The sequence below is a fragment of the Gobius niger genome (assembly GCF_951799975.1).
Source record: "Gobius niger genome assembly, chromosome: 1".
Classification (NCBI taxonomy): Eukaryota; Metazoa; Chordata; class Actinopteri; order Gobiiformes; family Gobiidae; genus Gobius; species Gobius niger.
In genome coordinates this window covers 63,780,254-63,806,672 of record NC_136852.1, presented here as the reverse complement: position 1 = coordinate 63,806,672, position 26,419 = coordinate 63,780,254, and the positions used below count along the sequence as shown (strand labels likewise).

The window sequence follows — 26,419 nt, the reverse complement described above, 5'->3', positions numbered from 1 at the left end:
TAGAAAACCTGGAAGAAAAAGTTATTATGACAAAAAAATACCTTTTTGCCTGGTTTCACATTCTTTTGTGATGTTAATTATTCTATCAAGGTTTACGTTTCATAATGGTTGGTGTCTATATATTACTCATTTAACGGGATAATGACATTTGTATTACTGTAGCTGCATTAATCATAGTTTCACACGAATTAAGTGACAATTATTATGAAGAAAAGTTGCAAAAACGCAAGTGACATAGGAAGATGGAAATTCTAAGGAGAGCAGTTCATGGCCCTTAAAGGAATAGGCCACCGTTTTTACATACTGAGATATGTTCTTACCTTAGCTTTGACGAGTTCTTTAGAACCTGTCTGGTCTTCACCCGTGCCTTCAATCACGTAAACACAGCGCAGACGGCATTAGCATTTAGCCTTTCCTCCTCTATAGGTCCAAACAAGGTCAAGATAGAAGCTACCAAGCTCTTCCACGTTTTCCCTATTTAAATTTGGTTACGTGAAGTGTTCCACTACAAAGTATAATTACACAAAATTAAACAATGTGGATTTTTTAAGCGGATAAAAGGAGGAACTATTTTGTAAGGCGTAATAATACCAGGAGTAGTTCTGCATCCGCACAGTAAAGTGAAGATATTACTGCACAAATTTCGAGCTACTCCGGGTATTATTACGCCTTACAATATATTTTTAAATAGGGCAAACGTGGAAGAGCTTGGTAGCTTCTTCTTTGGAGCCATAGAGGAGGAGAGGCTAAATTCTAACGCCGTATATGCTGTGTTTACGTGATTGAAGGCACGGGTGAAGACCAGACAGGTACTAAATAACTCGTCTAAGCTAAGGTAAGAACATATCTCAGAATGTAAAAATGGTGGCCAATTCCTTTAAGCACAATGCTCTTCAGTGATACATGGTTTTCGATTCTTGCACCACAGGAATCCTTATTTTTTCTTCCAATTAAATAAATAAGATTCAACACAAAGTCAACACGCACAAAGTCAATATGCACAGTGACCCCACCTGGTTTCCGCCTGGACAGCAAACCCGACGATGTCCTTCCTGTCCGCTATCTCTTCCCATTGAAAAATTAGCAGGTCCCACAGAAATGAAGCGATAGCTCAAGAATTCATAAAGGACAGCGAGTAAAAGTGCGGATGTGACTGGAGCAGGTTAAAAAACATGACTTAAGACGTAAAAAAACCTCCATGTTCATAAAGGATGTTTTTGCCTTGAGGCTAACGCGGCTAACAAAACAAAAAATAAAACTAGCGCAATGTTTTGAACGAGCATGGGTAAAAAAGAATCGGCTTGTAAGTAGTTTAAATTTGTTATACATTTTTTAACACTAGCCTTTAGCTTGTAAGATAAAAGCTCTGCCCTTACGACCGCTGCCGTTTCCTTTGGGGCAGTATTCACAGCGAACATGATGTTTGTAACACGTTGCAGTGACTGTCCATCAGTAACTCTTTACCTTCACCAAATCCTGAGCTATCTCTTCATTTGTGTGGGACCCTGCTAATAGGGAGGGTCACTGTTATTGTTTATTTCCGCAATTTTCTCCGGATGTTTTGGTGACTGGTGGGCAAACAGCTGCTTTTTCCGAGCTTGAAGAGCTGTTTATTTAAATCACAGATCTTTTACAGCACCCATCTTTTCACAGATGCAATGCTCTGTTTGTGAACAATGTTTTGACCCACCATAGAACTACTAATATCTATTTAATACATTTGCGTTGGCCACCAGTGCCTCTGAAGTGACGACACGGTGATCCCCTCATTGTTAATGTAAACGATCGGCGACAGGAAGTACAGCGTATGGCTTATTGTCCAGGAAGAAGTCACATAGGGAAACTGTGCATATAGGCCTTATCTCAGGGCCTGCCTACAGAAGTACAATTATACATTGTTGCTAAAATATATCACCAGAGTGAAGGAGTGATTGTTTGCATATAAAGAAGTGAGGCACTAGGACCAGAGTACACCCCCAGTGCCTGTTGCACTCGGTGAACCCAGTGAAAATCGACACTTTCCGGGCCAAGGAGTACAAATGTATCCATTCACCTCAAGACTGTATTAGGTGGTGTTAATAGAAATGCATGGCTATTGTTGATGTGATTTAACATTTCTGTAGATCTTGTGCTAAGAGTAAGAAGTGACATTTTAACTATAGGAATAAATCTAACATTAAAGTGTGATTCTTCAAACATTCATGGCATTTCCAACAACTGTCAACAGTGGGGCCCTTTCAAAACCCAGTGTGGGTTATTTTGAGGCAGAGCGGTGACGAAAGGACTTACCCAGAGTGGGGGCACTGAGGGCCATTACGCCATAGTATGAGAAAGGCCCCGTCTCAAACTTCATGTTCTCATTCCCCGCCTCCACTTCAACGCGGCCCTAGGAAATATATGAACATGGTTAGTACATTGCTTCACCAAGTAACAGTCAGCACTCGGTAACAGACACACTATTTAACACGGAATAATCTAAGTTTGGTTGATTGCTTTGTATTAATATTGGCAAGATCCTCAGGGTAGGAGGTACTCAGAGTATAAGTTAATGTCTAAAGGAGTACGCGAGCATGTTTGAGCTTCTTTGATACTGGGGGGGTGGCATTACTTTTCCACTCAGTCGGGATAGTAAAAATGACAACTGTTTATAAACCACATTGATCTAACAATTACAACGCGTGAAAGTGAAAACGTATGCGGTGCATGTCTGTAGTTGACCACTAGATGGCAGCACGATTTCATCCTGTTCATCCTGAGCTTGATAATGTTCCTGAAGTGTCAAGGGCAGGGGCTTCTATAACTCTATGAAAGACCTACAAAAGTGATCATAACTTTTTTTGTCACGTTGCAACCGCGTTTTAGTCACATTTTTGAATGTTTTCGTCCCTTATTTGTCTCTTATTTGTCATGTTTTTGTCGATTTTTGTTGCTTTTTCATTGCTTTTTTTGGTCACTTTTTTGTTCCTTTTCCAGCAATTTTTTCGTCACTTTATTGTTGTTTTTTTCCCCTTTTTCGTCACGTTTTGATGTCACTTTATTGTTGCTTTTTTGTTGTGCTTTCATCTATGTTTTCGTTGCTATTTTGATGCCTTTACTATTATAATTTATTTTATTTTTGTCAAGCTTTTAGATTTCGATAAAGCCAAACTGGAGAAAATGTGCTCGGTTCAAGCTAGAAGAGATTAAAATGAAAATAAAAACAATGAAGAGATTTTTTCTTTAGTATAAATATATAGTATAGTCTTGTGGTTGTGGCCCATGTTGTTTTTTTTTTTTTTAAATGTCACCACTTCATTAATTTATTTCTGGCTTGTTTTATGGATTGGCCCAGTAAATACACAATGATTCTGAGCTAAAAGGCGAACTCACTGATATAATTCTGACCTTCTCTCCGCCTAATATCACACTATGGGCTGCTGTAATGTCCTGTTACTGTAACTGTATGTGTGAAGATGGCTACAAGTGCACAAATGGCTCTTCTAGGATGGAGATACCGCAGACACGGGAGGGTTGGGGATTCCTCCGTGCCTGTTCAGATGCCTGTCCTGGATCGGCATGCAGGAATGTGTGAACCGCGGCAACAACACGGCACAGTTAATCCACAGTGTCATCCGCGATCTGGCCTCCCCTGAAAGAGCCGCCTCATCTCAACACAACAGGTGCTTCAAAGACACAGTAAGCATCAGTGTAAACAAGATGTCAGCCGGTGAAATTGTTTAGCGCTGCCATAGAAAAGCACAAACACACATACAATAGGCCAATACTCCAGCTGGGTATTCCTGACCATGCGAGCTCACTCATAATAACCCAGAACTCAGGAAAACAATGGGAGACAATGGTAACGTGGGATAAACGGCCACTAAGCATTTACGGTAACCCCTTAACCACCGCCTTAACCCAATACATTTCCTCATGTTCAGTTTTACCCTGGAGTTTGCAGCCTATATGCCAGTGTCACGCCTCATTTGAAAGCTAAGGTCACAAAAACGGATCCAAGATTTTTCCTCGTCATCACTTTTTTGTCTAACTTTTGGTGTTTTTTTTGGCATGTTTTTAAAAGATTTTTTGTCGAGTTAGTGTTGCCTTATTGGGGGATTATTCATCACTTTTTTGTCATCTGTGTTGTTGCTTTTACATCACTTTTTTGAAACAGTTTTGTTGCTTTTACTTCATCTAAAAAAAAATTGATCACTTTTTTATCACCGGTTTTTTGGGGCTTTTTCTTTGCTTTTTTTTTTTCCAGTTTAGTTGCTTTTACATCGCATTTTTTAAATTGTTTTGTTACTTTTACTTTGTTTTTTTTTGCTTTTTCTTTGCTTTTTTGTAACCGTTTTGTTGTGTTTTTGTCACTTTTTTGCTGCGTTTTCCTCCTCATTTAGGTCGTGTTTTTAGGATAGGTCTTTATTGTCATTGCAAAATTAATCACAACAAAATTAATTTTGAGAACTATTTGGACGCTTTTTTTCAAGAAGCTTTGAGATTTGGGTAAAGCCAAACTAGGGAAAATTTGCTCGGTTAAGGCAGGGGTTAATAACACATGCAAGAAATTACATTGCAAGCATATTGTGTAATCCGTGTCTTTTTCAATATATATTTTTAAGGTGGATTTTGCATCAGAAGTTCCTGTGACCTAAAAACAAACTGTGGATGCATTCTCAGGACTTTAGTTGATCTATGCCTATATGAAATAACCACACAACTTCCATCTTTGCGTCAAAACAGAAACCCATCCATTGCCTTCCGTGTCAGTCTAAAGGTTGAAATCACTGGGTGTGCATGACTTGGCCTCAGCCTTGGCCAAACATCAGTGCACTCCACACATTCACACCTGCTGAGTCCAGCTCTGAGCTCGTACCTACGGCTGCACGGATTCTCAGAGGTAGCATGCTTAGCTCAAGGACGCAGCTAAAAGAGGCTCACGTATAGCCCGTAGTGTTATTCCTGTCAACCTCTATCAAGAGACACAGCCACTTGCCAAACCAGTGTTTCTAAATCCTGAGCTTTGACTCAAATTCAGCCCGAAGATGTTTTACTACTGTGTTGTGGTGACTCGTCATCCCAAAAGGTTAAAACCACCTTTCAGCCATGTGTACTGCAGTCATAACCTTGCTCATTCTGGAGTATAGATACAGACATCTTGTCATAGAAGGGGTCGTGGCTTCGCCGAGGGGGAAAATAGAATCTTTAGAGAAACACAATTTTTCACTCTTTTTAGTCATTTTCTTTTGGAATATGAACTTATTTATCACATACATAAAGTCATGTCCAAATCAGGTCCATAGGGATATTTTCTCACAGCAGATTGTTCAGTAGAAGTGAAAAAAAACAACAGTTGTAGCTAGTGCTAGCTAACCGTTAGCATTAGCCTGATATTAGCCTCTGTTATTTATGTATTTATGGGCTGTTGAACCACTTTACTCCTCTCCATGTCTTTGTATCTTTATTTAGTTACTATATTCATAATTCAGCATTTGTAAAAGTAGTTTTTGAATAATTAGAGAAAGTTTCAATTTTTCTCCAAATTGTTTTCCCCCTTAAGTGTTTTCAAACATGACCATATATGGCTGATCTGTATCTATGGTTCATTTAAAAGTCTGGAAAATGTATTCTTATAATAAAGAAATTAATCTTTCAGAAAGTTAACAAAAAACATTATTCACTGCTCTCTGAACACATGGAGCAGAATGTAGGAGGAGTGAAAATACAGAACCAAAACGAGGCAGGCAGAGGGCACGGTGAGAGGTGGAAAGCGAGACTGGCGCTCTGGTCTAACCTGTTTTTCAAACTGTTTGCTCTCCAAGCACAGTCGATGAATTGATTGTTAGTTCAAATTATGCCTGAAAAACATTATGGAAATCACTCCTCTGCATCTTCTCACAGACCCCACCAAAGTCAATGCTAAAGTCATAAATCCCTTACTGAAATGTTGATATACAGTATTTATTATCGGTTACATAATGAATAATCCACTTTGTCGTTTTGTTAAGGCATACGCTGAACCTGTGCTTATAGGTGTGACCGGGGCAAAGTTCAAGTGGTTCTGTGACTCATTAAAAGTAACTGTGAATGTGAACTCTGTGTCCTCGCTGTCATCTGTGAGAATAATGTACTCAAAGTGATGGACGTTCATCCTATTTGGTTTTCATGTGACGATGCCAAAAATCCAGGCAATCAAATGTATAACTCCCAAAAACGTGTCATTTCTCCAAGGCCTCTCCACGTGGGGAAAAAAATGCTATTATTCAATCACACAGATATGGTTGTTGTTAGTTCTTCATGACTTCAGACTTCATGCTATACTTGAAAATTGTCTGTGTCTGGACTTCTAAAGGCCTATTCATACTCCACAAGACGCGAGAACAAGTCTTGTGGAGTATGAAGAGGCCTTTACTCCCATTACGTCCTTCATCTGTGAGTTTGACGTCATATTCAAAATATATAATGCATGTAGACGGATACAAAACCATAACATAACATCCTCCCAGTAACTGTAATTCAGCTGTAATGAGCTGCTGTGGCGTGGGCTCTGTTAATATAGAAATAGGTTTAATACCACACGTGTCTAGTGGTTTGTGACCACATGTTTGTTGTAAAATGAGTAACTGACTTCAGTTAATGGCTGACGTCAAAGAGCCCTTTCTGCTCTATAAGAATGTGCAGAGTCACCGAGTCAGACCCACACACACAATAGGCTTCAGTTGAATAAGAGCTCAAGTCACTATGAACACGTGCTGAGCTATATCTTTGTGGTGACTTACGCTGAGCGCATCGAGAAATAGCGTACTTCCTTTAGCTCTGTGACCTTTCATACAACGTTATTTCCTATTGCTGAATAGTTGCAAAGTCCTTAGTCACATTACACAGCATAACACTAAAAGCAAAATGCAAAAATAAGACTTTACAAATCTGTTAAAGATATTTTTTTATATATTTATTTATTTTTCATTTAGATTTTGGTTGGAGAAGGTTAGGTTTGCAGATATATGTTTTTAAACAGTTTAGAGTGGACATCATCAACACGTCCACGAGGATTAAAAAGCATGATATTAGCCCTTCAAAGAAGCTACGCACCACCCACGGTACATGCCCACCCCGCAAAACATCACGTGCATACCTATACTCACCACAGTCACGTTTCCCGACATGTTACTAGTCAAAAAAGATAGATTTGGGTAAGACAACGGTCCCCCTATAAAACGCATTGACAAATCCATGTAAAAAATGATGTACAATTCATTTTTACAGATGTGTTCAAGTGGTAGTATTTTTATAGGCTCAGAGTGTGTTTTGGTTCCCACCTATCTATTACCGCTGTGGACCTTTATTTTCGTCAAAAAATTTAGGCGAGGATAAAGAAAATGATTATTATTATTTTATTCAGTTCTGTAGTTGATAACTTGCCAATAGTGGCACTTATACATGCGCTTCCAATGACATCACGCAGAGTTCCGGCAGCCATTTTCAATACCAAAGTAGCATTTTGCAGACTAAGCAAACGTCAATAGAGTCTCAGTCTGAGTCAGTGTTTAAGCTGTTCAAGACGTTAGCATGCTACCGGTTATCAACTGTCAACCACTGACAGTTGATTCAATCAAGTGCCAATGGCTTCAACACGATAAACACATGTGTGGCTCACATCTATGAACACTGAGGAAATACTACAGTAACAGCTCAGCTCTGACCTCTGTCATATGTTGTATCCAAGGCAAGATGTTTGTGGTTCAGGACTGTCTCTTGGAGAGGTCGGAGCTGAGCTGTTGAAGCACTGACTCACTGGTTTCTTCACATAAATGTGTGTCTCCGGGCCGTGTTTTTACAGTTATCTTCTTGAGCAGTGATTACAAGTAAATAAAAATGCCACTGAAAAGCAGTTGTCTTTCATTTTCATCCTGAATAGAGATATTGTTACATGTGGTAGTACTACATAATGCTACTTCGGTATTCAAAATGGCCACCATAACAACCAAGGTCACATAACTGAAAAGCATGTATAGTCATACTGATTGTTGTGGCTACAACTAGAGACTCACATGCAAAATAATTATGTAAATTCCATAAGGGACATTAACAGCAATGGTTTTAATTTGGAGACGTCATTTTACAGGCGAGTGAATCAAAATGACCTATTTCAGTAATTAGTATTGCTGTTAATTTGTGAACATGCAAGTTCTGCTTTAATCATGATTCCAACGGCCCTACTATGAGAAAACCATGTCATTCTCAGGACTGTTTCCAGCTCAACAGAGGAAGAGTTACTCACTAACGTCCTGATGTCATTCCTCTGGAATGCAACAACATTATTGTGTTTACACTACAGCTTACATCTGATCATTACAAACTATTCATCACCAGCACTATTTATGTCTAATGACTTTCCCAGGCACCACGGAGTAACTTTAACATGGAATGGATGAGCTTCTGTGGAAAATATCCCAAAATTATTTAGACAAACATCATCAATATGCCATTCTCATGCATTGTATATGACCACATCCGCTATTTTTACTTCCTAGACGACTTCCCACTGAGTCAGATTTATTACTCACAAATATTAACAACAGCTAAAACCAGCCACGCTAAGAGCCTTTTGCATAAAGTCAATTTTCCACTCTGACACGCTGACGCCAAATGCCACCCACTCCATCCACTCTACTGAAAGGTCCCTATGGATTTCTCTGCGAGTGTGGGGTCTCGAAATCACCCTTGATATCAGCCCTCTCATGGGGAAGAGCTCACAGAGAAGTCAAAGTCATCCCTGGATTACTTGAGCGGCATAATCACTGTTTGAGGCAGACAGAGGCACAACTGTGGGAAAGCAGCACAGTTAGACATTAGTGAGAAAAGGCCTAACGTGGTATGTTCTTATTGGAATGCATTATCAAATAAACACAAAAGCCCAGAGACTTCAGATGAGGGAAAACATAGGCCGATTGTATATTGCAGGAGTGGTTTGCACCAACTTATTGACTTTTAAATGCGTGTTTGCAGTATTACATAATGCGGATCGATGTTTTAGCACGGCGCCCTATATGGGGTCACGAGTGTTGTGCAGAACTTTTAAAACATTTAATCAATGTTCTGCCAGCCGGTCTACATGAGCATTAGTTGGTCGTTTTCCTTGAAATGCAAACACGAAGTCTAAGTTATATCAAACTAGACTAGATGCAAGTTGGTCATTTTATACTCACTACTGCCACCTCAGGTCATACGTGTAACTGCAGGTTCTATATTAAGCTCACGCATGACTTCGGACCCGAAGCAACAACGTTTTGAGTGACAGTGCAGGATTTTAGAGGCAGTTGTGATGAACAGGTCTGGGCTCATTTTACACATTAGGACCTGGCTGGAAGGGAGGGGGAGGAAAATACTTAGTTTTAACATTTTAAACTTTAATAGTGAGACAAACGACAGAAGGAGGATATTTTGTACTTTGGAGAGGACATTATATTCACTAACCAATAGACTGTCATTATTAATTTATCAAAAGACCTAACTAAAAATCAATATGAAACATGGAAGTACGCGCAACCTTTTTAGTAGTAGTAGTAGTAGTGACTTCCCTAATTTTACTTCACAATCACAAGTTCACAACACAAACCTGGTTACAGTAAACAATGTTATACAAAAGGAGTCTCCCATGGGCCACAGCAGACCAGGTGGACTGACTCAGGGGAAAAAGGCAGAGAGGAAGTGTGTGCGGAAGGTCAGGATTCTAATTCCAGAGGCACAGCTTTTCTCCGGGCCCAAACAGCATGAGACTGACATTTTGAAGAGCTCTGGGGGGTTCATTAAAGTCAAGTAGGGGGTCCACTCTATTCATGCATTTAGAAAAGGTACGCTTCTTTCTATAAAAGCCTGAGAGAAGAATTTTAACGACCGAAATAAATATATGTTAAAATAGACCATGACCGAGCTGCTACAAATAAGTGCGTACCTGCAGAATGAGAACAAAGTAGTCGACTGGTTTTCCTCTCTGGTAGATGTAGTGATGAAGTGAGCGTTTGTCGTTCTCATTGAACTTGATCTCGTGGATGACGTCGGGATGGCGCAGAATCCTCAGCAACACCTTGTCGGAGATCTGAGACGGGCTGAACAAGCAAACCTCTGCAGGGACAGGGAAATGGACCTTTACATTATGTTTGGTTCAAATAATTATAATAAGCATTTTACGTATTATTTTGTGGATTCATTCAACACTTGGCATGGGAAGAGCAAATGGAACAAGATGTTCCAAAAACTTATATATATATACTTATATATTTTGTCATCTTTCAATGCAGTAAAAATGCAACAATCAGAAGTTGGGTAGAAAAGTTTAAACATTATAAATCACGTTACATCTGGACAGGAATTTAACCTCTTAACCTGAGCCTTAACCAAGTGCAATAACAATGTAACACCTCTTTTGAAAGGTAAGGTCTACAAAGCTGATTGAAGGGCTGGGAGAAAAATCGATTTGATTTAAAAATCGAGTTGGTAGGTCAAATTCAGATTTTTATTTTTTTTTAGCTCTCTGCCCTCTGCTTAGAGGAAAAAGGTCCTGCAGTACAAAAGTAACCCATGTTTTTTTGTTGTTTTATTAGCTCAATCCAAATACAGTATAAATAATTTGGATGTTTAAAGGGGCAAGATGCAAGTTGATCATTTTATACTCACTACTGCCACCTCAGGTCATACATGTAACTGCACTTTCTATATTAAGCTCGTGCATGACGGCAATTTAGACCCGAATTAAACAACTTTTTGAGTGACAGTGCAGGATTTTAGAGGCAATTGACGTAGCTACACATTAGGTCATGGCTGGAACATGTAGGGGGAGGAAAATACATAAGTTTAACATTTTTTAGTCCCTGTAACAATCTTTGTTGCACAGTGACTTTTCACTTAGAGAAAGGGTTTGCCTTTGCAATTTTGTTTATGTTGATGCACTTCAATTAAATGCAAAAAATAAATATTTAAAAAAAATATATTTACATTTCGCAATTATTTTGTTTTAAATGGGGGAAAATAATTGAATCGAACCGTAAATCAATTAATTTTTTTTAAATGGCAGATTTTTTGGGGGGAGAAAAATCTCCCAGCTCTAGCTGTTTGTAACTTTTTTGTCAAACAGTCACATTTTTGATGTATTTTCTTCTCTTTTTATGTCACTCTTTTGTCACTCTTTTGTCACTCTTTTGTTGTGTGATTTGGGTCGGGTTGTTTGGGTCGCTCTTTTGTGAATTTTAGTTATAGTATATGTCACTTTTTTGCTACGTTTTTGTCACATTTTCGTCACGATTTCGTCGCTCTTTGGTCACATTTTTATCCTGGTGTCTTGGTTGCTGTTTAGACACTTTCTTTCAAGATGTTTTTAGATTTGGGTAAAGCCAAACTGGAGAAAATGTGCTCGATTCAGGTGGGGGTTAAGAGGTTAAAAGCTTCTCAAAGACTGTTCTGCAATTCTAATCATGATGGTAGGAAAATAATATTAAGCTCTTATTGACTGAATTTCTGAAAGCCTTTTATTGACAGTGGTTGTGGGAGAGTACCGTAGACTACTTTGTTTACAAAAACAAAGTAGTCTACAGTAACTTCAATGACAAATTATGTTTGGTAAAAAAATATATTATTGCACTAAAATTAATAATAAAAAAGCTGTTTAACGCAATCATGCCAAATTACGATATAGCACGTGATGTAAGAAAAGCTACGTCATGCTAACCAGCGGCTAAAGCTAGCAGCAGCGCTGTGAATGTGCTAATGGGGCAGATTGCAACACATTCTCAGCTGCAGCAGGGGCACTTATTCTAACCTGGCCCGACTCCAGAGTGTTCCTGGTTGGTAGCCACTGATCCCATATGCTTCTAGCGTCTAAAATGAGTTACACAAGTGGATATAAACAAGTCTAGTCATGCGTGCACAGACTTGTGAGTGGAGTCAGATGAGCCATCACACCCAAGAACATGGCATTGTGGCTACTGTACAAGAATTCAGGGGAAGGTTTCTTTGAAAAATATAGTTTGGTGATTTAATAAACAGTGCAATTTATTCAGCATAATATTTTATAACAAATAGACTTCTTGAACCCATTGTATGATGTAACAATGTTAAAATAAATGTGGCGTGTAATTTCACCTGTTGCTAGGAAGCGATGAGCAGCTAAGACGAGCTGAGGAGAAATCTTTACTTTGGATTCGCTTTCATGTTTAAAAGCAGAGAAGTCCATCTTAGTTTTATTTGGGGCCACCTTTTTCCTGGTACGGTTATCCGCTGTAAGCACAAATTGCAATTATAAATAAAAAACAAAAACTCTAGCAATTAAACTGCATTAGTGTGTGAGCTACTTACTGTACATATCTGATTCATCGAGGATCTCTGATTTGATGATTTCCTCTATGACATCTTCAAGGGTGACTAATCCCAAAACTTCATAAAACGGGTCTCCCTCTCCCTCGTTGTTGACTTTCTGGACAATGGCCAGGTGGGATTTTCCTGTAATGGAAACAAAAACATAATTTTTATTTATTTTTTGTTTGTTTTAGCTACATTAAACAGAGCACAAAGAGCCAATTCATGATGTCCTTGAATGAACTCTATGTGTTTCAGCTATATTAAATAACAATGTCCCCTCCTGGAACCGCCACTTTAACGTGGTGGCAGGGTTTGAGCACCCGAATGATCCTGGGAGCTCTGTTGTCAGGGGCTTTGTGCCCCTGGTAGGGTCTTCCATGGCAAACTGGTCCTGGGTGACGGGTCAGACAAAGAGCGGTTCAGAAGCCCCTTATGAGAAACCAACAGGCCCGGTTATAATCAAGAGGCCGTCCTTCTGTGGACCCACCACCTGCAGGAGGAGCCATAAGGGGCTGGTGCAATGTGACTTGGGCAACTCCAACAGCTGCCCCCACGACCCGGAAACGGAAAAGTGGAAGAAAATGGATGGATGGATGGATGGATAAATAACAATGTTGGACAATGATATTGTAGATCGGGGTGGGGAACCTCAGGCCTCTATATACGACCCTCATATTAAAGCAGTACTAATTAACTTTTGCCCCTAGAGGCCATAAGCGCAACTGCAGGTGTCGTAGCAAGATGGGATTTTTTTAACTTATTAATTGTCTTGCAGAGTAAATACTGCACTGACAGAAAAGACGAAGGGAGAGAGGGATATTGTACATCCAATTATACAATGAAAATATTTTTTTTCACTCAAACTTGACTGTAAATACTGTTCTTTTAATACAGCATAGATCAGGTTCATGTGATTGCTCGTGACGTATCGTGACTGACTTTATTGACAAGTGCAGCATTATGGCGACCGCAAAGAAAAGGAAGGTAGATCTTGAATGCTGAGTATTCCAGGAAAAATGGACCAATGATTTCTTCTTTGTCAAAGTGAAAGGCAAAACACTGTGCCCAGTATGTGGTGAGGGGCTGGCAGTGATGAAGAAGGCAAATCTCAAGCCCCATTACACCTCGAAACATGCTCAACAAATGCACAAATGCTATAAAATGAATGCTCTTCGTGGGAGTTTGGGTGCCCAGCAAGCAGCTCTCACAAGACAGACCCAAACTTGGAAAACCAGCTTCGAGTAGCATCATCAACACTGCCAGCTGACATCAAACAAAGATAAACAACTCCAGCCATCGCATTAGTCGAGTCTGACGTGCATAGAAATGATGATCCTCCATGTTATCAGTCCTACTTCAGTGTTGCATGAACTCTAGAATGTTTGTCGCTAAATCGTAAGGCCCTTGGAGAACTTCATATGTGAAAAAGGCTCCCCACCCCTGTTGAATCAATCATTCTGAAACAATTCCAGGAAATAAACAAATAAAGTATTTTTATAATGAGCGGAGAAACAGATGCAAGACTTCACACTGCAGAGTTTGAGTTGTCTGCATAGCTTAACACTGCTTTACAAACACGAATCGGAATTACAACTGAACAATTATGATGAGTGCAGTTTTTATTTTGTTGCAAGCTTTTACTGATTGTATTTCAGTACAAAAAAATGGTACAGCCTTAATATTATGAAGTTGTTGTTTATTCTCTGGCTGCCAGGGGCTCAAGTATCTACATAATAATTCACACGCCCAGTGCCCACTCCTTGGTATCCTACTACAAATAGCCTGGTAATGTGAACACCTCAGACCTGTTACAGTTAGGGCTGGGTCTGGACTTTGGCCACTTTGAAACCGTAGGAGACAAAAACACACCCATGCGATGCAGTTATACACAGAGCAGATGGACCCTGGTTAGCAGCGCAGGCAAGTCCAAACAAGACACAATGTGGGCCTGGAGTTGCTCTTTATTATTAATGACCGGGTAGAAAACACTTAAGGTTTGATGGATAATGTCACGCCATCTGTCCAGTTGAAGAATAAACTTTAAAAGGAACAGGCCACCATTTTTCCATACTGAGATATGTTCTTACCTGAGCTTAGACGAGTTGATGCGTACCTGTCTGGTGTTTACGCGTGCCCTCAGTCACGCAAAAAGACCAAAGATGTTGTTAGCATTTGACCTCTCCTAATGTATTCCTATAGCTCCAAACGGGGGTGAAGTTGGAAGCTACCAAGCTCTTCCACAGGCACAAAAACCAGACAGGTACGTATCAACTCGTCTAAGCTCAGGTAAGAACATATCTCAGTATGGAAAAATGGTGGCTTATCCTTTAAAGCAGGGGTCTCAAACTCATTTGGACCCGGGGCCAAAAATGCGAACCCAGTGTTGGTCGGGGGCCGCAACTGACGAAGCCTTTTATATTAAGTCAATTATGATTTAGCAACTTTTTATTGTTTGCTATAATATAACTTAAAATAGACTGTACATTACCGATCTGCACATTTTTAAGCTTCCAGATGTTTCCAATCAGCCAAACATTTGCTGAGCTTCTAAATGTGAAATTACAGACTTAGACAATTAGTTTTTTGTAATTAATCCCATTTTGGTTCAGGGCATCAGTGATCTCTCAGGAGGCAGGTCCAGTTTCTCTGTGAGCCCATTAAAGAAATGCAAAATGTACAAATGTCATTTTAATTTAATGTAGAAAAGCCCAACCAGGGACTGGAGCTGATCATGAGCACCAGCAAAAAGCATCAGCTTCAAACTTGTTTTGCTCTGTGTTAATTTTCACCCTGTCATATAATAAATACATCCATGTGGACTTGGACACTTTTCCAGACTCTGGTGAGTCTGAGATCAGCTCTGATTCATCTCATGTAAATAATGTGGAGTCTCTGACCTCAGGCCTTTTTCTGACCCACAGTTAGAGAACTGATAGGGCTTATATTTTTTACTGTCAATGTTGCTGTCATTATTTGCAGTATTTTAATACATTTCCATATTCTCTATTTTTAATGTAACTATGGATCATGTGTTCCCACATGTGTCCGTAATAAAGATTAAATTCATTGATCTGATAATGTAGCTCTGAGAGAGAGATGGAGAGAAAAGGCTCCTCACTTTACTGTTGTGACGCTTGTAAACACTATGCAATGCAATGTGTTCACTTTGCAATGTCCTAAGCTGGGTTTACACAAGGGCACGATGCGTTACGAATGCCACGTATCCACATTCGTGGCCCAGGATCACGAATGTGAGTGGAATTGGTAGAGGTTCCACGCGCCGCCACGAACTGTTGCTGCGTGTTACGATTAATGGCACGAATTATTACGCACAGTCACGAATATGCCTCCTGCACTGCTTCGTGCGGTGGCGCGCTTCTGCGGGCTGTTGCGGGCTGTTGGGAATTGTCACGTTCTGTCAAAAAATCTGCCAAGAATTGAGCGAATGTGGACGAGATCGCTGCCGCGCACACCGGGGTGGAGGCGGAGCAGAGACGTCTCGCTCCGCCGTGCGCCCCTGACTCGTTGAGCTCTCGCCAAATCGGGATAAACAAAAAGTGAATTGACCATCAGCGTTGGGCTTGTCCATAAACTGAAGAATAGCAATAGTTTTTCAGTCTATGGGACAGTCACGCCAGTTCAACCCAAACTCCCGTCAATGTGTAACACCGGCAAACGCATCAACAAACGCACGCGCTTCATGTCAGATAAATCAGTGCAACAGCCACACAATTTGGGCTGACTTTACTCCACAGAATAAGCATAAAAACACTACACTCACTGTGCACGCGATCTTCTGAGGATCCGTCGTAGAACTTGCTGCTCAAACCTCTTTATCCATGATTCTCACTCGTCTGGTCAGTCCTCAGCTCCAGTTGGAAAAACTTTATAATCCACAAAAACAGGCCTGTCTTCACCTGCCCCGCGCCCACCGCCGCTTGTTTTACGCCTCTAAGGTTGTAAATAAGCCTTAACTTCTCCATGGTGTAGCTGCTGGACCACACGCTGTTGTTTTGGTGCGTGGGAGATGCATTCAGGGACAGCGGCGCATCTCCCTTTCCCTGTCTGATGTTTACATTCTCGCGTCCGCAGCTGCGTTGGCGCTACCGCGCGGTGCCTCATGGGAAATGTAGTTCTAACGTGTTTAATGTGATTTACCGGCGGGCCGCATATAATATAAATAAGTAATTATCTCGCGGGCCGCAAAAAATTACCTCGCGGGCCGCATTTGGCCCGCGGGCCGCATGTCTGAGACGCCTGCTTTAAAGGGATATTTCAGAATTTTTGACATAGGGCCTCATTTCCTAGGTACCCAGAGTGTTGCTGACTTCTGGAGATATTTTTTTTTGCAATTCATGCAGTTCTTATATTTGAAGAGTTTCATGGCGCTAGGCTAGTGCAAGGCTAGCGCATTTCTACGATATCAGCTAGCCTGCATTAAAAACAGTCTGATCCGCTCCACAGAGCACCTGAGGCAAATCAGTTATAACACCAGACTAACCATATAAATGTCTGTGTTGATAGAGTAATTTTAACCATTTTGCATTTAAAAGACCTTATATTTGGGCAGCATCAGCTTCGTGGTTGTATAAGCTACGCAGCGGTGGAGTGATCTGCTAGAAAATAGTCCCTCAAAATGCGATCATTCATGTGATGCAAGGTCAGTTATATTCCAAAAATTATTCTATCGACACAGACATTTATATGGTTAGTCTGGTGTTATAAGTGATTTGCCTTGGGTGCACTGTGGAGCGGGTCAGACTGTTTTTAATGCAGGCTAGCTGATACCGTAGAAATGCGCTAGCCTTGCATTAGCCTAGCGCCAAGAAACTCTTCAAATATAAGAACTGCATGAAATACAAAATAAAAATATCTCCAGAAATCAGCAACACTCTGGACAACTAGGAAATGAGGCCCTATGTCAAAAATCCCGAAATATCCCTTTAAGGTAAACTCTTAAATTTAGTTGGATCACTGCAATGTCTGTCATTTTTTAAAAGGGGGTCCTGAACAGATAATACTATCGTCCATCACTTTCAAAAACTAGACCATGGCACTTCCCTTTCATTCCCTTCACACAACCAGAGACAGAGAGCATGTGGGATGAAAGACGATGCTGGAGTTGAATGATAAAAACCCCTCCGCTAATAGACAGCCTCTTTGTTTTTCCAGAAAGGGGAGCAACAGATCAATGGGATTTACGAGGAGATCATATGACCGGCAATTAAAATAGGACCAAAGGCTATAAGTGTTAGTCAGTGTGTCCTTCATGTCTGCTGGAGAAGCCCGATTGAGCGGACTGCAATACTCATGGGTGTAATAGTCATTATACTGGAAATTGTCCTGAAGGGATGATTTTAAATTTAGAGATGAAAGCGATGTCTGAACGTTTGCTTTTTACTTAGACATCAGTAAATGTGAGGAAAAGAGATGGGGGGGGGGGGGGGGGAGGCATTAGAGACCATCTGTTGTTTGTGTGTAAGTATATTATATGGAAAGAGTGTGAATGGAATTGCTATGACTGCCGTTTTTTCACTTCTACAGAACAATCTGCTGTGAGATAATATCCATATGGACCCGATTTACACTGGACTTTATTTGTATGTGATAAATATGTTCATGTTCCACCAGAAAATGGCTAAAAAGAGTGAAAAATTGTGTTTCCCAAAAGATTCTATTTTCCCCCTCTGCGAGGCCACGCCCCCTTCTATGACGAGATGCCGTCTGTATCTATAATGTGACAAATGTGACCATAATGTGACAAAAAAAAGACAAAATGTGACACAAATATGACATTAATGTGACAATAATAATAATAATAAAAAAATCTAACATGTGCAAGTATGTAAATCAACCAAGTACAGTTAAAGAGGGGGTATTATGCTTTTTTCAGCCACATAGCACCAGTCTATATCACACTACAATGATGACGAAACCTTCTGTTGGTCTGTAAATGCAGTAAATTAGAATAACTGCCTTGTATAAAATTGCTCTTTCAAGATGGCGGTAGCAAATGACTTGAAATAGGCCCCTGTCTCTTTAAGAACCTCTGACCCTTTCAGACACGCCCCCTCCACACGCTGTCTGTGACAACAACACTGCGCTCGTTGTCTCAACTGTATTGAAACTACGATCGGTGCATTTTAATTTTTATTGTTGGAAAGGAGCTACTGTTTATCACTTTGTGAACAATGGCCACACAGGATATTATTTGGAGACAAACCTTCCACACCGGACGCTTGGAAGGGGCTCTTGCCTGAAAAATAACTGCTGTTTGGAGGCTCTCTCTTTGCATCTGCCATGCCCTATGGATCTCTAACTATACCCCCATGGACGACACCAGGATCTGCAGGAGCCCATACGATTCAAAAGACGGACATTATCTGTGCAGGTGGACAATGGTTTTTCGAGGTTACCCGTTAGCTTGTTATAATCGACTACAGCTCATTGTTGATGAAAAGTCTGTAATAAACCACAAATGTGTAAAGCCAGGCTCATTGTGTGACCATCGTAAAGGCTGCATCGAGTAGTTGCCTGCTTTATTGACGTTATTTGTGCATAATATGCTGCCTGTTTTCAATGAATGTTGTGAAGGTGAAGGTTGTTAGCTTGTCGCGGCTAATAGTGCCTTAGCTCCGGGAGAAACCACTCGGCTACGACTCACTGTAGATGAAATGTGAGCAGTAAACTACAAAATCAACAAGCCAGGCTCCGTGTGTGATCATCATAAAGGCTGCTTCAAGCAGCTGCCTGTTTTAGTGACGTTTTCAATGCATAATATGCTGCTTGTATTCAGTGAATTTTCCCGTTAGCTTGTCGCGGCTAGCTTGTTAGCTCCGGGAGAAAACCACTCGGCTATGACCCATTGTAGATGAAATGTGAGCAATAAACTTCCAAATCAACAAGCCTGGCTCCGTGTGTGATCATTGTTAAACGGTTCTTTATGTGTGTGGTGGTTTTATTGACTTTATGTGTGCATATTTCTCGTTTTCACGTGATGACTCGAGGTTTAGCTTAGCATTAGCTTTCTCCGGAGGCTCTGTGCATCATCAAGGCCCAGCGCAGAACCAGACACTGAAATAAGTGTTCCTGTCACCGGTTTTAATCCTGGGTGTTTCGGTAACAGAAACACTGATGTGTGTCTTTGTAAAAGTCTGCTGTGGCTCCGGTTCACAACACATGAAGCTAATCCTCCATGATGACTCTGTTTACATCTTAGGGCTAGACACTGCGGGGAGGGGGTTCTGCTGAGGAGCAGTGGTTGGTTACTCGGCTGGTGACGAAAGGTTGGAGGCGTATCCTGGAGGTCGGAGGCGTTTCCTGAAGGAATCAGGCGTTTTATCCCTAAAATGGCTGCCATCGGAGTTTTTACAGATTACTCGAAAATACGTGAATGTGCTAAGGCAACACTTCAGGCATGTTTTTAATGAGGGAATGACTTAATAACATGATGTAAAGCTTGAAAAAGTCGATTTTGCATAATACCCCCCCTTTAAGTTTATTAACCAATAAGGATGCACATAAATGCAACCCTGTCCTGTCTCAAGAAAAATGGCAGTAACACTTCATTGGGCCTGGCTTCCGTGGGATAATCTGAAACCCTATTGTGCTGCTGCCACCGAGGAGCCTGAAACCTGTGTAATAATGTCATATCATAAAGCGGCTTCATTACGAGAAAGCTAATAAAAGAGTGACTTAATTGGATAGGGAATATTAGCCAGCTGGGTTCCACAGTACGATACGCCACCCAAGTACCTTCATTAACTGATCATTTCACATAAGATCACTGTAGCAACCGATAATAAGACACCCAGTCATGGAAAAAGCACTGTCCCCTGTGGAGCTGAGTCAGTATTTCACAGGAAGTCAGACCCCATGGGACAAAATTACTTCAGCTACTAAAGAATCACTTCAGTCGATTGATGTCTTTATTAGAAGAACTTTATAAGAACCCACGCAGAGTGGAAGTGAAGAACTTCATCAACAGGGTCAGGGCCACTCTTGTGTGTCAGGATTACGCCCATGAAAAATATATAATGGCTAAAAACGACAACAAAAAGGACAACACAACAAAATAAAGAGAAGCTGTAGTGCGGCTGTGCAGATGAGAATGTTGCACAAGAACAGGAAGCGAAAGTCTAATGGACCTTTGTCACAAATGTTTGCAAATCTAGCGCTTCCACAATGACTGTTCATGTTTCCGCAGGAGGTGCTTAAACATTGACAAAAAGGGGGCAGTCCACAAATGTCGAAACATCTACAGTTTAAAGAGAAATATTACCACAAAATTCAGAGTCCTCCACCTCAAAGCTAATCTATGCGCTCTTTGAAATGTTATCTTACATTCAACACTTATATTCTGGCCATTTTGAAGAAGAAACTAAAAATCGAGCTTCTAGGAAAATACAATGAACCCTAGCTGGACCTCTAACAAGACTTAGGTAACTTATGTCTGATGGTAATTATGTACTAATGTGTATAAGCATATAAAACCCTTTTTCATGTAAAATTGATGCATTTCTAAGCTAGTAAAAGTAAGGTACGGTAGTTTTAAATTAGAGTAGGTAAGGTTAGTTAGGTTAGGTAGGTAATGGGTATTTAAGGTAATATGTATCTCAGGTTATTAATGTATGTTTGTGTTTTTAATATTGTGTCTTATCTTGGGCCCCATATATAAGCTAAATGTTGCTTCAAGGGTGTCCCATTTATGAATATGCATTATCTATGAATAAATGTGTAAATGTTTTACTGTATATGCGTAATGGCTTGTATTCGCGTTGTGACATCATACCAACGAAGACACGGGGGCAGATTGTTGACATGTAACATCATCACAGACAAAAGAGACCAAAGGGGGGTCGTATGGGGAAAGGAATTCCAAGTGCATTCTTCCCACGTGCAAACACAGCCTCGCACCAGCAGCACAGTGTCCACTGCGACCGCATGCAAACCACCACACACCCCGCCTCTGTAAACGCAACGCTTCACAGGGACATGTTTTTGTTGCAGGTTGGAAATGGAAACATCTCAAATTGGAGCAGGCGAAATACACAAACCTGGAAGCAACAAGTTCAATTTAGACTTGACCAACAGCATTTGCATTGACACTGGAATACTCTTAAAAATGAATTAACATACAGTACAATAATGCTGACAAATACTGGAATATTATTTGGATTTCTATCTGAATCTGAATCTTTATTCAACCAGGAAAATCCCACTTGTTAGACTCTTTTAAGGAAAGTATCACCCTATTTGCAATGCTTTTACTGGTAAGGGAAACAAGAGAACCAGGAGGAAGACTGTGCTCACACAGGGAGAACATGCAAACCCCACACAGCCCAGGAGTTTCCTTCTTGCTGAGAGGCAAACGCACTAACCACTGTGCCACTGTGCAGCACCACTTACTATCTACATTTATGTCAAAACAAAACAAAATGGAGTCACAAGAAAGCGTCACCAAATAAATGCAGTAATGAACAGTTCAGATGATAATTGTGACACTAAACAAAAATGTAATGAGAGTCATGATTAAACATCAACAGTGTTGGGGGTAACGGATTACAAAAGCAACGAGTTACAAAAATATATTACTTTTGCAGTTACTAAGGAATATAACATTATTTACACAAAATCAATGGCTGCTGGCTGCTTTGCTTTTTGACAACTACACAAGGGGCCGCCATTGCTGTAGCGCCTCCATATAGCCTCTAGCTCCCCATTGGAAAGCATTGTACTTTAGACACGTTAAAAACAACTTTAAAGCCTGGTCCCAATTTTTTTTTAACTATCTATAGCTAGATATTCCTCCTGTGATAACGCAGGGTTAGTTACAATTAAGGACACCAGGCTGGTTTCGTAAAAAAAAACTTTTTTAAATCTACGGTGAAGATCCCGCCCTTATGCCCTTTTTAGGAACATGCTTCGTCAGAGCTGGGGAGGAGGAGTTTGTAAAGCCGCCATGATTTCCCCCTCGAGCGCAGTCGTTGTGGCGAGCACGAGACTATTCTATTCTTTTTAATGGTCTATGCACAAAATATGGGAATATATTAGTCATTACATTTCAAGTAACTCAAATTACAAGAGCATTCAAATGTATGAACGAAAAAATGCCAAACTCCACCCAAATAAAATGCAGCATAACAAATCAAGGTGGACACTGAATAAGATCTGCAGTTGTGTGTTGCTAGTGTTGTCAAAACAAAAGAAGAGAATGGGGAAATAGAAGGAAAAGAAAATCTTTCACTGCAGTTTTGCCCATTGGCATTATTACTACTATCAAAAGAAACTTAAAGTAGTGTAAGTCAGCTAAATCTTTGAAACAGTAATATGTAATACAAACATATTACATTTGTAGAGCTGTAATCACTAATATGGAATGTATTACAATTTTTAAGTAACTTGCCCATCACTGAACAACAATAGCCTACTTAACAGAATAAACAAGGTAACATGGAAATCAGCTCTAGTTTGACTCTCATACGTCATACACTTCTTAAATTCAATGTTACAGACAGATCTAGGTTTGGTCATTGAGTTGCTTCTCCTTGACTACGGCTGATGCCATCATGCACTCAAAAGGGAAGTGCTACAGATGCGACCCATGAAAGATGAATGAGTCGGAGTCATGTGCCAACTAATAGTTAAACTGTAAAAAAAAAAAGACTTGTTTCATGTATGTAAAGGGTCACAAGTTTACACCACTCCATAGGAAAACAAACTCATTTGTGAACTACACAGAACAAACATATCGGCTGCTGCTTTATTTACAGTTGCTATGGTAGCCAGACCATAGGATTAAATCTGAGTCACAAAGGTGTGGCAGGACACCTATCAGCCAATCAAAATAAAGGATTCAGTCAGACCACACCATAAACGCACGTCACCTCAATGCAAATGTCTAAATATATTCAAAAGCTTTCCACACATGTTAAAACAGCCCAGATCGATAGAATTTGTCAAGAAATTGTCTTGTTCAGTGAAATGTACAACTCTGTATAGTCTTATCCATATACGTATGTCCACATAGCCCTTTGTGCTCATTTCTGGTCGTGCCTGTCTTCCCACTTCTACGCCTATAACCATCTGCAGCTCGTGTTACGCAACCGGCTGACTGCGTTATACAAAACAATCTCGCGGGTTCAAAAAGGATCTCTATTTATTCCTATGTTATTATGGTCAAATCTGATGCTGAAACAATAAGTCAATGTGCTGGTAGAGCTGCATCAATCTGTAACATGGTCAATGAAGGTTTTATTTTACATGTAAATTTAAAAAAACAAATCTAAATGTCAGATATTGACATTGACAGAGCCACACAGCAGCTTCACAAAAAGAGAAGTGGAGACAATGGACAACCCTGTGTGCTCCACTTATCAACCTGCTACTGGCTAATGTTTTACTCAAAGTCATAAAGGCATAAGCAGAGATTGGACATATGGATGGCGTACAGTGCAGGGTAAAGGTTGATAAATTAGTATATATTAGTGTTCTGCTGTGTGTGTGTGTATACAGGGAGCGGCCTTAGTACAGAGGTGTGTTAAAGTCAATCAGAGGTCAACCTGTCAAAATGCATAATGGCATGAGGGGAGGAAAAGCAAAGGCAACATTAGGCAAATGCTACACTTACAACTTAGGGATATGTCAGTTCTTTGGAGTTATAAAAAGATGAATGTGTGCAAAGACACAGGTGCACAGATCAGGTGTTGGGTGTAATCATTTAACGCATGAGCTGCAATAAATCTGAATCAATGCACAACAAAACTTTTTCCTTCACTAAAATAGCTTGTTCAAATGTTGGGAGATTATTGCCCCATTTTTATACATCCCTCAAAACATTTGCAGCCCACTGTATAAAATTAAATGTGTTTAGCTAATATCACATGCACTCTATTCTAGATCATTGTTAATAGTAATGACATCTATTGTGACTTTACTTTAATGCAATTAATTCATCTTTCAACCCTAGACTGAATCATTGACAAGATCTGAATACTCATGCCTAATAGGTTATATGTCTGAAGTGTTTTTTTGTTTTTTTCATTGGGAGCATTTGGTGTCATTGACTCGTGTTATATGGCACGCAGCAAAGTACTGGACTGCTCGTGTTTGCAATAAACTGACAGATAATTTGGAAAGCCACACTACCAGACAACAGTTAGCAAACCACAGCGCACAGAACAATGTAATCTTAGAGCCAATGCGGGGTTATGAGATAAACAATGCATCCCAGACGAAGAGCGGACACTGTAGACAGACGACACAAACTGCCAACGAAAATAGGGCATTAACGTTACAAGTTTGACTTTGTGCATGAACTACTACAGCTGCTAAAATACAGCATGTTTATGTACTTTACCAATATCCACTATCCAGTTTGTTTATCCAATAACATCATGCTGAAAGTAAAGTAGGGAGTTTAGTGGGGCAATGTTTCGGCTGAAATGGCGATTTGGCATGACATGTGACGGTCCACCCTTCATGCTTCAGTTGTGTCTGTGTGATTTTGATGTGTTCACTGAGCTACTTGAATCAAGATAAGCTAGAGGCAAAAGCATTTTCTATCCAACACATGCTTTTGCAAAGGGAATGCTCTCTTGAAAGGGCTAAGAGTACATTGCTGGTTTCCACATAGTTAAAACCCATGCAGAGTAGACAGGGTTTGAACTGCAAAAACAAATGCAGTTTTGTATTTTGCTGTTGCCATTGAACTTGCACTTTTGATGAAACTGACGTAATTGACGTAATAATGCTTTTTAGGCATACTTCGTCCTATCACTTTTTCTTTAGGTTCATTCTATAAACATCTGTAACGAATGTAACAAGCTGCCGTTGAAATGCTCTCCTTGGTAAATGTTGCTGAGTCTAAGTTTAAAACTGATGATTGTATCATTGATGATCTGTATCTGTTCACCTCAGGATGGAAGGACGTGTTTGTATCTAAAAATGTAATCCATCATCAATCCATTTTCTTCCGCTTTATCCGGGGCCGGGTCGCGGGGGCAGCAGTCTCAGCAGAGATGCCCAAACTTCCCGATCCACACACACCTCCTCCAGCTGTTCTGGGGGGACCCCGAGGCGACACCAAAAAACTAAAAATGTAATCTAGATCATATAATTTTGTATGTTACGTAAATGTATATTGAATTGAATATGGGGAAGGCACATATAAGCTTTATTGCAGCTTCAGCCTACTCCATTTTGAGCATCCACAATTGTATTTGAATTTTGAAAGACAAAATTAATGCAAAATTGCTCAAATAAACTAAAAAAAAAAACTAAACTCATAATCATAATTAATTGTGAAGCTCTGCCACTAATCTTTTTGATCTTTGCGTTTTGATGGCTCACCCACAACCTTCTTTCATGGCTCGGTGCGTCATTAAACATTCATAGCACCTAATAAGATCATTTTAAAGGTCACAGCTTGCAAATGAACAGGATACAACCTGTTGCATAGAGACACTGTGCAACAGTCGTCCTTACACAGTCCAGTAAAAGTCAACAGTTCAGTGGGCTCTCATGCTCCACAGCACAACGTACAGATACACACACTGCCGCTGCTGGAAGCTATCGCCATAGAGACGGATGCTAGGCAGCGAAAGAGTGGAACTTGAGACGAGAGAGGGGAGAGGGGTCAGGTCGGAGGCAGGGGGCATGTGGAGGGAAATGTTACCAAGGATGTGAGGCGCAGTGTGGAGGAAACTATTTCATGTAATTAGATCACATAAGAAACTCCTTAAATTTGTTCACTTTATGTCTAAGATATTTTTTATCTTGTAAATGATACAAATCTGCGGCTTTAGTTTAGTTTACTCATTTGCTTGCCGTTTACTGGGGTTTTAAAACTATTATTGTAATATCTACCATTACTGCAAGAATGTCATTTAGTAGACTACAGACAATAGATCACTTTGGGCGACAGTTGGGAAAGTGGTGTGTGCACGTGCCTGCTATGAGCGAGTCAGCTAGCCCTAAGGTCATCTTTGCGCCAGAACTAAGCCCTTATAATGAAGAAGCTACAGGCTATATAAACACTACATTGACAAACCATTAACAATTAGATTTTCACCATGACGTGTGAAGA

The 26,419-nt window shown here is 40.3% G+C and overlaps 1 protein-coding gene across 2 annotated transcripts in view; it reads right to left on the bottom strand.

Annotated features, from left to right (window-relative positions):
• LOC306974497 (metal transporter CNNM4) overlaps nucleotides 1-26,419 on the bottom strand; it is a 34,095-nt gene that overhangs the window by 5,646 nt on the left and 2,030 nt on the right. For both annotated transcript variants that reach the window (XM_079571748.1, XM_079571749.1), the window contains exons 2-5: nucleotides 12,331-12,474; nucleotides 12,118-12,252; nucleotides 9,935-10,104; nucleotides 2,290-2,386 (exon numbers count right to left, since the gene is read on the bottom strand). In XM_079571748.1, coding sequence (XP_079427874.1) covers nucleotides 2,290-2,386; nucleotides 9,935-10,104; nucleotides 12,118-12,252; nucleotides 12,331-12,474 — 546 coding nt within the window. The remainder of the gene's footprint in view (nucleotides 1-2,289; nucleotides 2,387-9,934; nucleotides 10,105-12,117; nucleotides 12,253-12,330; nucleotides 12,475-26,419) is intronic.